The sequence below is a fragment of the Cataglyphis hispanica genome, chromosome 2 (genome assembly GCF_021464435.1).
Source record: "Cataglyphis hispanica isolate Lineage 1 chromosome 2, ULB_Chis1_1.0, whole genome shotgun sequence".
Taxonomy (NCBI): domain Eukaryota; kingdom Metazoa; phylum Arthropoda; class Insecta; order Hymenoptera; family Formicidae; genus Cataglyphis; species Cataglyphis hispanica.
Genome location: NC_065955.1, coordinates 825,804 through 838,883, shown reverse-complemented (window position 1 = coordinate 838,883; position 13,080 = coordinate 825,804). Strand labels below are relative to the sequence as shown.

The window sequence follows — 13,080 nt, the reverse complement described above, 5'->3', positions numbered from 1 at the left end:
AGAGAAGTATTGCGGGAAGGAGAAAGGAAGTGTATCGGGAGAGGGTGGATTAGCTACTCGGTATAGGAACTCTCCTGCGGCCCCTTTAACCGACTATTCCTGACGGAGTGTCGAGAGCGAGAGAGCGGTGGTGGAGAGCGAGCGACGACGATTGTGAGCGGTTGGTGCGGAAGGGGTCGATTGGCAAAGAGGGCGAGCACCGGGCCCCGCGACGAAGCTGACTCTCCCGCTCGACTCCGACTCGGCTCGACTCTCCAGAGAGAAGATCCGAGAGACGAGAGACTCGGCTCAGGCACGCAGGCCCACCGCTGGTTGGCTGGCTGGCTGGGTTGGCCTGGCGTACAGAGAGAGCCCACCGGGCCACCCACCGCGACCATTCACCGGAACCGAGCCCCATCCATTCCCAGTGACTCTCATCTGGCCGTAGTAAAGATCCGCGGTCACAAAAGGTCCAAATAGGAAAGACGGGAGGGAGGATCAATTTACTATCCGCAATGCAAAGGGAAATAATTGAGAAATGTTTTTTTTTTCTTTTTTTTTTTTAATCTTATTTGCTTTGTTATAAATTGTTTAATTATGTAACATTTGTATATGACAATTATATATATAATTTTTTTTTTATTTATATTAATATCCATTTTTCGCCAAAATCGCGGTTTGCAATTCAAATTTCTCTTGCATGAGGAATAATATGATCACGTGCTCACGAATTTTCAAAATTGAATGACATTTAGAACAATCATAAATAATCAGGACGTTTGAATTATACGTGGTTCATTATGCGTTATGCGTATAAAATTTGCTAACATTTGAATTCTGTTTGCGCGGTTACAGGAATGCAACAAGTGCTATTCCCGTTTCATATTACGTTCAACGTGTAGCTATAAAATGTTTTTTCCCTCTTCTTTTTCTGACGCAAGTAACGCTCATCATTTCCTGCCTTCAACGATTGTAGCTAAGAATTTTAAGTATTATGATAATCTCGATTGTTTAATATTTTATATGCAAATCATATATATTATTTCACGAATTATAGAAAAAAAATATATATTAATATTTTTGCAAATTTTTAAAATTTTTAAAAAGAGAAATTATAATGCCTACATTTTTAAGTAAATCAATAACGATTATTATTAGAAAAGAATAATTAATGCAACTATTTTAAATAGTTTCCTAAAATTAGAGACGCGCGAAAAAACGAATGAAATAGGACAAGATAAAGCTCTTTATCTCATAATTATCTTAATTAACGCGGAAATAAATTTGGAAATCGTATCTTAGACGTCTTCTTCGCCGACCGATATTCGACGGAATTCCATTATACAGGAAACGAGAAATTGTATAGGCCTGGAGGAACCGCTCATTAATCTCACGAAAAGGAAAGCGGGCGGGTACGCTCTTCTCGCGTATGCAGGAATTTCTAAGCATTTCCTTCGGAGGACTTGAAACGCGGCAACAGCCGAGGCGTGTCGTAGGAACAAGGACCCCTAACGAGGCTGCGGCCACGTGGTTTTCACACGCCATAAAGCTGTCCGCACTTAGGCGCCGGAGATGAATAGATCCAACTCTGATGTGAGGAACCAAACGTCGATCGATCTGGGAAAAAAATAATTGAGATGATAACAGCGCGCGGAAAGTATTTCATGGTCAGATGGCATGTACATTTCACACACATCTTTATCTCTTATATTAAAAATTCGTATTGCTCATAATTTTCGAACTGCACACTGGAATTATTTTTGTTTGAGCGGCTTCTGCTTTTTTCATTCTTCGAAAAATAAATGCGATAAATAATTAGCAAAGATACTTTTGGATTTTTCTCTTACATCGAGAGATTTGGAAGAAAATTGAAAAGAAAAAAAATTTTTGCAAATTTTTATTTTTACGGTAAATATTCAAATATACAATTATAATTTTAATGATATATGAAATATAAAAAAATACTGCAAATAGATAAAAGCTAACTGTTTATTAATCAATATAGCGATATTGCAAAACTTTAGGTTTTCGAATATCTTTTTTTTTTTTAATATTACTAAAATAAATGAGGCAGCTAAATCTTGTTTGTGTAAAAATCTTGTAAATTATTAAAACTGCTGATTGATACTTATTGAACTTATTTAATAATTGTGTCAAGTCTAGCGACATTGAATTTAACTGATTAGCATTTAAACATACAAGACAAGAAAAACGAGAGAGAAGATGAAAAAAGAAAAACGAGAGAGAAAATGAAAAAAGAAAAAAAAATCTCGAAACATACATATATAAACGAAGAGGGAATCTGCGTGCACCTGCTTCTCTTCTCTTTAAGAAACATAGAGGACAGCGCTCTCGTTATTCTCTTCCTGGAGAACTTTCAAAACCTTCGATCTCGCACATATCGATCTCACAATCCCAGTGGTCGAGCCGGGAATCGTTATTCCCGACCTAATAGAGCTCTTTCCCGTACGGCAATTGGAAGATGCGATCGTTAGGCTTCACGATATCGCATTAACGTCGATGACTGACCTCCCGGTCTGACCCTGAAAGAGAAAGAGACAGAGAGAACTTCCTTGAAGAGAAGAATGACGAGATCCCAAAGGGATCCTTGTGCCGCGCTGCGAAAGAGAATAAGGGAGGAATGTCGCGGGAAATCGGGACATTATCGCGCAAGATATTCCTTTCCCCTCCTATCCCTTCCGTCCTCCGGGATACGGGAAGTTTGCGGAAACAATAGGAGAGGAATGGTGAATGAGAGGCGCGCCGACAGAGCTGAAAGACGACGCGGTCATTCAAGAGTGCCCCGGAGCGAGCGGGACCGATGCGCGGAGAGAGGCCGCCGCAATCACGGTAGCCGGAAGGGTGCAGATAGACGGGATGGGAAGAACGCGGTTTGCCGCTCACCCCTTTCCCTCCCCCTCTCCCCCTTCTTCTTTCCCATGAACGAGACAGGGACGGAGAAATAATTACAGAGACGTCTCGTCGATAAATCAAGCCCGGTGTTCTCTCTCCATCTCCTTCTTTCTTTCTTCTCCTCCTCTTCCCTCCCCTTCTCTCGTTTCCTCTCTCTTTCTCTCTTTCTGCGTGCTAGTCTCTCCCTTTCTAAACATCGCCGTCGATGCTGCCCTTTTTTACTATCTCCCTCCCTCCCTCCCTCTCTCTCTCTCTCTCTCTCTCATTTTTGTCTCTCCTTCTCTTTCTTCCCAACTTTCCACCGTTAAGCCACGTTTCTTGCTTCGTAGAGCAGAGAGTAGTGTCTTTATTATGCTCGGTGCTTGGCCGCATTCTACAGTCTGACTCACAACACGCTGTCATCGCGATAGTTACGTCACGAAAGTTGTCACGTAAGTGACAGAATCTATTAAAATGATCGAAATATTTGTCGTATTAAAACAGTAAAAACGATATCATTAGCTTTGCATATAATTTCTCATATTACTGAACGAGTAAAACTGGAAATATATTTATGCAATTTTGAAATATCTGTTAATCAAAATTATTATTAATGATTTTGATAAAATTTTTCTATTTTTAGAAAAAAAATATTTTCAGAGAGACGGATGTGATTCTCTTTTAGAGATACTTAAAATTGTTACTGTTATCTATAATAGAATTTGCTAGAAGATACAAATCTTTAATATGAATTTATTATTTAACAATTTTTACTTAAAGCCATATGACAAGAATCGCAAACTCTCTAATTCTAAAAACAAATTAAGTATAAACATGATTTTAAGAAAAATAAATTTTTCCTCGATATATATATATCATAATTAAAAAGTATCATTATTATGGTTGGAAAAATGTAATTGTTCACAGACAAATGGACAATTTGCAGAATTTTCAAACCGTAAATAATTCAAACCGGAGATCCGTTTTCTTTTCACTACCCTTATTATTTTCTTCATAGAGAACGAAGGATATTCATAAGCTCTTCCGCCGGATGTAAACAGGAGAGAAAATCTCTAAATTTCGTAATCGATACTTATCTTCAGAGTCTTTATTCCATTATTTTGTGAGATATTAAATATTTCTTTATATCATACTATGAAATTATATTTATATAAAACTTCTGTTATTATTATATTAATAGCTATTGTCATATACATTTGATATAATTTTGCATCTCGTTTTTTGTAGATCACTTTTATTCCTATTTTTCTTTAACTTCAAATCAATTATATTTTAGAATCTTTACTTCAATCGATGTTATATTTAATTGTTATATTTAATTGTTCTGAAACAACAGGTAACTAAAATAACTTCGTTGGATATCCTACAAAATTTCACTAAAATCGCATAATATGCCTTCTTTCTTTTTAACAAATTAAATAATAAATTACAATTAATTTTCTTTGTCACTTAAAAAACAACGAAGCTGTATAATCCTCACGTTATTAAAAAGTGATAAATTTTTGCTTCTTTTGTATATTCTGAAATTTTTCTACGTATATTATTCCGATCGCTATTCCGAATTAATTCATTTCCAGTCATCTTGAAAAGTGAAAAAAATATACCGTATTGTATAATTAGAAAACTTTCATCATAGAAACTTCGCGTCCGCGTTCCGCAAGATGATTTCCGCAAAATCACCGTTTGAGAACCACTTTGGCGCGGCGAGCAATACGGGTGGTCCACGGCGACCGCGTCGTGGCGGAACGAGCAAATACGCCGTCGGCATTTTTGACGGTGAAATCTGACTAGGTGGGATACCAGGGTACCCAGCTCGCGCGCGCGCACAACGGCCATCATCCTCGTGTGCCCCTCGTCCATTACTACTGCTCATGTATATACGGTGTATAACTCCTTTAAATCGCGCAGCGTGAGCGTCTCGTCGTTCCCCGTAAAAACGACGACCCTCCGCGGCTTCTTGTGTCTCCGGCTTCTTCAAATCGCTTATAAAAAGAAAGAAAGAAAGAAAGAAAGAAAAAAAAAAACAAAAAACGCGAGGAGAGACGAGATCCCCGTCCTGGATGAAAGATGCCCGTACGTGCGCGCGCGTACTTTCGAGAGAAAAATAACGTCTCTCTCGCGAGACGTCGATCTTTTTTTAAAAACCGCTCGAATCTCTTTCGAGAGTCTTTTTTTTATTTATTTTGAAAGAAGAGCGGTTGCGATACCGTCAAACACTTCGATGTATCTTTTCCCTAAAGTTAAAGCTGTTTCCCTTCTGTTATTCCGGAAGTTTTCTCTTCGGAGGCTCGTCAGAAGCCAACAAGAATCATATCTTCCTGTTTCTCGCACTATACATCTGGAAATGGATTAGTTTCACGTGTTATTATTTATATTGCTGGCACTTCAAATATATGGAACCGACCTGTGGTCGCGTAAATACAGGGAAAACAATGAGCACTGGAAGAGAGGGGATGATCTATGGCAGTCGGATTGCGCGAGTCATCTTCTCCCGCCGTACTTTGGACCACTATTTTCACGACCGTTTCTGGGAATGTTTTATTGGTAGACTGCCAGGAATCTTTGCGTCAGTACAAAGACGCACGGGGATACGTTACGACACCGCTTCGGCTGATGTTTCTCTTCGAAGAACTGTGCTGGCCGCAAACATTTTATAAGTCGTCCGCTGGAAGACTTATAAAATTATTCGAAACTGAAGGGACACAAAAATAAATTTTGCACTTTCTTCCCTTCTTAATCTTCTCGTTAATTAAAAGTCCTTCTTGTAAAAACTATATTTTAAACACATAAATCGTTGATCTCGTTCTTCATCATCGGGAAGAATCCATCACAAGGACGATTCTATTAGTTTCAAGAAAAAAAAAAAACAAAAAAAAAACGCACGTCAAATAATAGCTGTTAATTGAATAACTAAATTAATTGAATAACTAAACAAAGGATGATAAAAGAAAATGCATCATATTATGAATCGCCGTTCAATACAAATTATATCCCCTTGTTAATATGTATAATATGAAAATTGCAATCCTTAAATCAATCGCTCGTTTTGCTTGCAGAAGGTGGAACACTAGAAAGGGAGCTGACCTACGCCTCGGAAGCGCTCGGCGAGGCTGCCCCTTCGACGCACCAACTCATCATCCAGACGCCGAAGCATTCCGGAGTGAATATTCTACATCCGGCCGCGCTCAAGGAACATTTGGCCGTCCTGAAGGCTGCGACGCAAGTTACGGTGCACCTGTTCGACATGTGAGTTTCTTTTCCCGCGCGAAAAGAGAGGCGTCTTGATTCGAGAAGCAAATCAATGCGGGAGAGAAATATATTAGGCTTTTTTGGCGGTATAATTAATTTTCACACGGAAGGAACTGCGATGCAGAACAAAAATTTTATTTTATTTAAAAAATATTATTATATTTGATGTATTTTTTTTATATATAAGATTGTCAATCTATCAAGTTTGTACCGCCAATCTATTCAAGTATATTCCTCTCTGCAGTTCATTATACGCGAGCATCGGTATAATTTATCAATTATTAGTATTCACTTAATATCCGTTATTTACTAATATTCATTTTTGATGCATAAATTGTTTCACGAATGTATTATACATTGATAAAGTTAAATTTAAGTTAATAAATTTAAATTTAAGATAAAGTTTAAATTTATGTAATTGCGCAATCTTATTTTTATCTGAAACTGAAGTGAAATAAAGTCACGCGAATGTGTGTGTCATTTGCAGCACGTGGAGGCTGAAGGACTTGTGTTACGCGCCGAGCATACCCAACTTCGACCTGCACTACATCGATCAGGTAATTCAAACGAGCGTGTGTACACGACGCATATACGCAACCGCAGACACGCGCACGTATAGCATGAATGGCGCGCGCGAACGCGTGTTTACGCACCGTCTCCCGGGATGCCATTAGACCCCTAGCGAAGGTATCGGCGAGCGCACGTGACACGTACGTGACGTGTGTCCGTTAATAAAGTATCGATATAGCTGTTGCTAAGAAATAGTGATATTCAAACCTTCTAGTACAATTGATAATTGCATTATGATTATTAATTATATTAATTTGAACTTTGATTTATTGTAATGCAAATTGTTATCTTTTAATAGAATTTATATCAATCGAGAGCTCAATTTTAATACAATATATTTTACGTTAATACAGATCTTGAACATTTCATTTTTCTTAAAGAATTAAAAAGAATAAAAAGGTTATTTAAAATTTCTGACGACTTTCTATATTCAGTGACCGTCGATGTAAAATACGTCCTTGTTTTCACATTTCTTCACACGCAACTAACGAGTAAAACGCATTAAAGAGAACCGCGGTGAAGGCATTTCGAAGGGAAAAACTTGAGTCTGGAGATTTCATCACGAGAACGCACCAATGTCTCGCTTCCGGGGACATTAAAAACGTGTTTCTCGCGAGAGAAATGTTTTCTTATGAATCGCCGAAACTCTCATCTTCCTCTCAACATGACACGCGATACATGTAATTTTAGTTTTTACTTCCAGCTAGAAAATTAAAAAGTTAATTCTAGGAAATCTTGCGAAATTTTCGCTACAGGACACCGCAATATAATCAGCCTGAGATTCAAAGAAGCATTTAAAAGTTTGTTTTTCTTCTAACAATAACAAAAAAATATAAGCGGGCGCGAGGGGATGATTTTTCTCCGTATAGAGCGGTAAACAAAACAAAAAAAAAAAATCTGATCCTACTAATATCCGACTCCGACATTAACGGTCGTCGCACGATTTTTCTGGGTACTAGGCCATTACGAGGGCCCACCTCTGGGTTCCTGGAAACTCGGAATAGGGCGGTCCGCGTTCTTTCGTAATCCTCGCGCGTCTTGCATTCGACGCGGGATAGGGTCATCTTAGATTACACCTTGTATCTAAGCGCTGTTTAAACAGCTCGGCGCGCTCGCATTTCCTGAATGACGCTTGAGAAGCAATCTCGCCAAACTCGTAATTTGCATTCATCAAGAACGGGGCTCCGTTGCGCTCGCATCAATTCATCCGACGATTCGATTACCTTTTATCTTTCGGACTGTTTTTTCACGAAGCAATATCAATTGAATTGGATTGAAAATTTATTCCGTGTTTCCCTAACATAGTAATCGTTATTTTATGCACGACACTATTCTCTATCGCTTTTTTTATCGTCTATACTATAATTAAAATCATAGTTAGAATTAACAATTAGAAAGTATTATTATTGCTATTAACAATAATATATAATAATAATTTTAGATATCACTTTCATTTAAATAAATTTTGAATGTAAAAAATTTGTATTAAATCTGCTTTTTTTAATTAAATAGAAATTAAATTAGAAATTTTTTTTTATGACTATTATATAACTGTCATTTAAAGATTGGTAATCAAATTAAGAGAAAGAATTGGGTGAAAAGATTTGTGTACTGTACGCTTGTGTACTCTCTCGCGTTTATCTGTCTCCGTCTCACTCTCTCAATACAAATCCGCTGCGTATGCAATTACGCGTGGACATTCAAGCGCCATATCGGTTGTATACGCGTGGGTCAAGGTTGCGAAGGGCACAGGACAAGGGAACGAGCAATTAGCGTTGAATAATGGCGCCGGCGTCCCGCTGAGGTATCGTGTCAGGTGCAGTTCGAGTCATTCCACGCGAAAACGATCGCCAACTTCTCGGAACGGAGAAAGTGAGCTTCCCTCCCCTGAATCAAGTCAATCAACTTGGAATGCACGAAGTTAAAAAAGAAAAACTATAATTAGACATTTAAAATAAATAAATATATATAATTTTTCTGTGAGATAATAATTAAAGATCCAGTTAATTAATAATGATATTAAAATGTATTATCCAATTATAATAATGATATAAAATGTATGTTTGTCTCTCTATTTGAGAGATAGAGAGAGGGAGAGAGAGAGAAAACGTGTTGATATGCTTTTCATTTTTTACTTGCAGATCTTTGACAGTATTATACCTTGCGCCATTATGACACCCCTCGATTGCTTTTGGGAAGGTAGTAAACTCTTGGGTCCAGAATATCCTGTTCATATACCGTAAGTATATATCACAAATTAATTTTTTACACAAATTAATAGTTTATTTTTATGATAAATGACAAAAATAGTGATATTTAGAGGATCAAATCTTATTCGCGATTAAATCTTATTTATTTCTTAAATTTCTTTTTTAACATTGATATCATTGATTACGTTAGACACATAAATCTTAGTCTCAGGCACACACACACACGTACACTACGCATGGCTAATGCCCGACGAAATCATATAGATCTCTCTTTCGGTTAAGCAGCGACAACAACAAACCCATCCAATGGACGAACCTTAATCCCTTATGGATGTTGGACGAGATGAAGAAGTTGCAGTTCGTGTTCCCCTTTAAAACGCTCGAGGACTGCATGAAGAGAGCCGGAATAACGAACGGCTATCAGAGCAAGCCTTGCTTGAATCCGGCGGATCCAGAATGTCCGGAAACCGCGCCTAACAAAAAATCCAAACAGGTAAGACTCGTCAACGTATTCGCTCAATCGCTAGAATCGCTCAATGATCCGTTGAACGATCTCTAAATGTACGGAAAAAAATTTACGACGTTGTAGCGCGAAAAGTATGCGAAAGATGGACTGATCGTAAAAATCAAACACAGTTTGATAATGGGACGAGATTTGGGACATAAAAATAAGATTCATGTTTTTAGCAAAAATTGTGAGCTGTAATTCGACAAACAGGCACTCATGTCAAATAAATGTTAAAAAAAAGAACGCTGTAACAGGATAATATAAAGACTGTCAACCGGCGGCATTCGTGCGTGCAATTCGCGGTGAGAATAATGAGCGAACGTTTGATATTCTGAAGCGGACACAACGGCCGCGAATTGATAGTCGCTTTGATGTCCAACCAGCGATTCCGCGGACATCGTCTACGATGAATATTTAATCGCGCGTCTCTCTACGATCGAAATTTCCTTTGACGATGTATTCGCTTCGTTCGCTCGCAAAATTTCTTAGTTAGAAACATTGCTGCTCTCACGATTCTAAAGACTATAATTTACTCTAAATTTCTTCTTTAATTCTTTATTGTAATTAATTCTCTGATTATGTGTCATGGTTCTGTTTGTTTAATTTTCAACGTGAACATCGCTTGAAAAAATAATACTAAAATGATTAAATTGGAGATTGCCTGTAATTTTCTTTGAAAGAAGAATATAAATATATACATGAATAACAAAAAACAAAAACGCTTCAATTTAACGAATGTCATTCATGACGATCGGCGTCGACGGTGATTTCCGGACGTTCGTCAAACGCGAGGCAGTAAGATATGAGGGAGGGAGAAACTCGGTTTAAATGAAAAGACGATTCCTCGCGCGAAACAGCCGATGAATATGCGAGTCGCGTGGGCCGCGGCGCAGGGGGACACACGACGGCCCCCCGTTCATTAAAATAATAAAATCGAGTGACGTGCGTCATTATTGCGCTACGCCGGTGGTCGCGAAAGCACCACGCCCGGCCCAGCAGGTCCCCCATACACACACATTGGCACACACACGTGCATCGCATTACGCGGCCGTCATTTCGGTGTCATTAACATACGCATCGGCCGGCGTGCTCTGACACGTGCACAACGTGAATCGCTACGCGCTCGTGTGCGTACAAAGTTACGTGTCCCATCCTTTTTCGCTTCCCTGGTCTCTCTCTCTCTCTCTCTCTCTTTCGTTCGCTTCCTTTTCTCTTTCTCCGTCCTTCTCAGACACACATCTATTTCTATTTTCATAACGGATGTATGCGCGCTCTCGTACTTAAAGTAATTGCACTTAATGGCACCACGCGGTATGCATCGCGCGGCATGCATACGCTTCGGAATATTTCGAGTGTAGCTGCAGGCGGGGCACGTTGATCGGGTGTTTAAGTCAAGTACCGACATCGGCGTATTCCGTCGCCTGCCTATACATGGGGTGTCTCGAAGACGCTTCGATATATAACGCTGCGTTCCCTCTCTCTAATTTAACGAAATTGACGCGGATTAATCTATAATTAACGTTGTTGATTAAAATGGAAAACATATTCAATTTTCGTGTTTGTGTCGATAATTTTAAATAAAAATAAACTTTTTCAACACATGTTGCATCGCGCAAGATGGTGGAAATAGAGATATAAGCGTATTTGCGATCACGTTTTTCTATCAAACATGCCAGAAGACGCGCCGGAAGGTGTCACGATAAGTAAAAAGCACGAAAAGCGTGCCGATGACTCGACTACATTCTATACGCTTCTTCTTCTGGAATTACATAATAGCGGCCAGGTATGAGGTAGCCGATTCGAATCGCAATGTAGGGATGATCGCGAAGCTTTATTTGGTATATATATATATGTCTTTGCTTGTAGTATATCTCTCGTTTATATACTTCTGATGCAATGACGTTTGACCGCGCTCCTCTAATTCGATTAGAACGACTCTTTCTGATCATATTCGCTTGTACCGATTGTATTCAATTAATATATAAATATGCTCTTATATATAGAGTGGTGAGATAAGAATCATAAATCTTTTTTTTTTAATCTTCCATTTGTCGCGAGTTGTCAATTTCTGATCTTAGATATTTTTGTAATTAAATTTTAAGTTGAAATTTCATAGTAAAATCTATCAAAGAAAATCAATTGAAAAATATTATCTATTTCTCTCAAGTTTGGTTTTCTTCTTTCTTGAGAAGAGCCTTTTATTTTCAATCGCTTATCAACTCAACGCTTATAAATTACTGACTGCGGTTCTTGCGGTTAAAGGCGGTTAAAGTCACGAAATTTTTGTAAAGAGAGAAGATCGATCAAAGGATCAATACTCGATTCGAGAAAAATGAGAGACATCATTTAAGTTTCTATACAATTGGAGAAGGCAAACCTTTGCTGAAGATGTCCAGATACAGCAAAAGAATTCTGTTGTTGAGATTCTATTCTTTGTTGCGTTGCTCGGGACGTTCATCTGTTCTTGCATGATATAAAGGACAAGGTGCCCGAAGCGGCTAGATCGCCCAAAGTCGCGGTATGCCCTTTTATAGGACTCTATAAAATTTCTCGCTGTGGGGTCCACAGCACCCTGACTACCCTATAGGAAAAAACGTCGCTCGGATCGTCCCCTGTCCCTGTAATAATTTTTTACCGGAGGAATTCCTAGCGTGACTTGACACGATTCTGCCTTCGCGGTCACGCTCGAAAGATTCATAGATGAAAAACAAAATGTTGCAGAAGAGCTCTCAAGATGATGGATAGAAAAAGAAACATGTTTTAATTTAAGCGTGCGCTTGAAATTTAAATCACGCATAAATGGTCGAAATTTTATTTAAAAAAAAAAATCTTATATATTGTTTTTTTAATTATTATTATTTTGTACGTATTTTTCAAAACTATGGATTAATAATTGAAACACTTCTCGTACGTTTAATCATCAGAAATTAATAATCACACGTGGATTGGAAAGTAAATATCTTATTTTTAATTTGTATTTTTTTTTCCAAAGAATTATATTTCGAGTCCGATTTTTTTTATATCAAAATATTTAATTCCGTTTAAGGCGGCTTTTTCGTTTTACTGCCATTTTACAGAAATACTTTCTGCAATAGGTACCTGATGTAGGAGTCGAGTTGACAGGAGGCTGCTACGGATTCGCAGCCAAGTACATGCATTGGCCGGAAGAGCTCTTAATCGGCGGTGCTAAGCACAACAAGACGGGCCATTTGACTCGTGCAGCCGCATTACAGACCGTAGTGCAGCTCATGGGCGAACGGGAATTGTACGACTTTCTGGCGAACACCTACAAAGTCCATCATATCGATTGGTCACAGGAGAAGGCGGCCCAGGTGCTGGAGACTTGGCAGAGAGCGTTTAGCAACGAGGTGAAGAAGCAAGTGGATATGAACGTGTCGATGCCATACAATCTGAATGCCTTTAGTACGACCACTTTGAATGACATCCTTGGAAAGTACAGCGTGGTGTCCGTCATGAAGATCGCGATTGGTGGCGCGCTTATGGTTAGAAATTAAACTTTGTAATTGATTAATCATATAATTATTCATATAATTATTTATATAATTATTCATATATTATGCTTGTGATATATCATGAAGCTTTAAAGTACTCACTTTATTTAATTCATTAACTATTTCGTATTATTTAACT

General features: G+C 38.3%; 1 protein-coding gene across 3 annotated transcripts in view; it reads left to right on the top strand.

Moving 5' to 3' along the window:
- The window catches only part of LOC126857700 (protein patched), a 36,652-nt gene that overhangs the window by 18,138 nt on the left and 5,434 nt on the right, over positions 1-13,080 (top strand). For 2 of the 3 annotated variants that reach the window (XM_050607391.1, XM_050607373.1), the window contains exons 3-7: positions 5,949-6,138; positions 6,629-6,698; positions 8,853-8,950; positions 9,204-9,414; positions 12,525-12,932. In XM_050607391.1, the coding sequence (XP_050463348.1) occupies positions 5,949-6,138; positions 6,629-6,698; positions 8,853-8,950; positions 9,204-9,414; positions 12,525-12,932 (977 nt within the window). The remainder of the gene's footprint in view (positions 1-5,948; positions 6,139-6,628; positions 6,699-8,852; positions 8,951-9,203; positions 9,415-12,524; positions 12,933-13,080) is intronic. The other variant, XM_050607381.1, reaches the window with a different exon arrangement.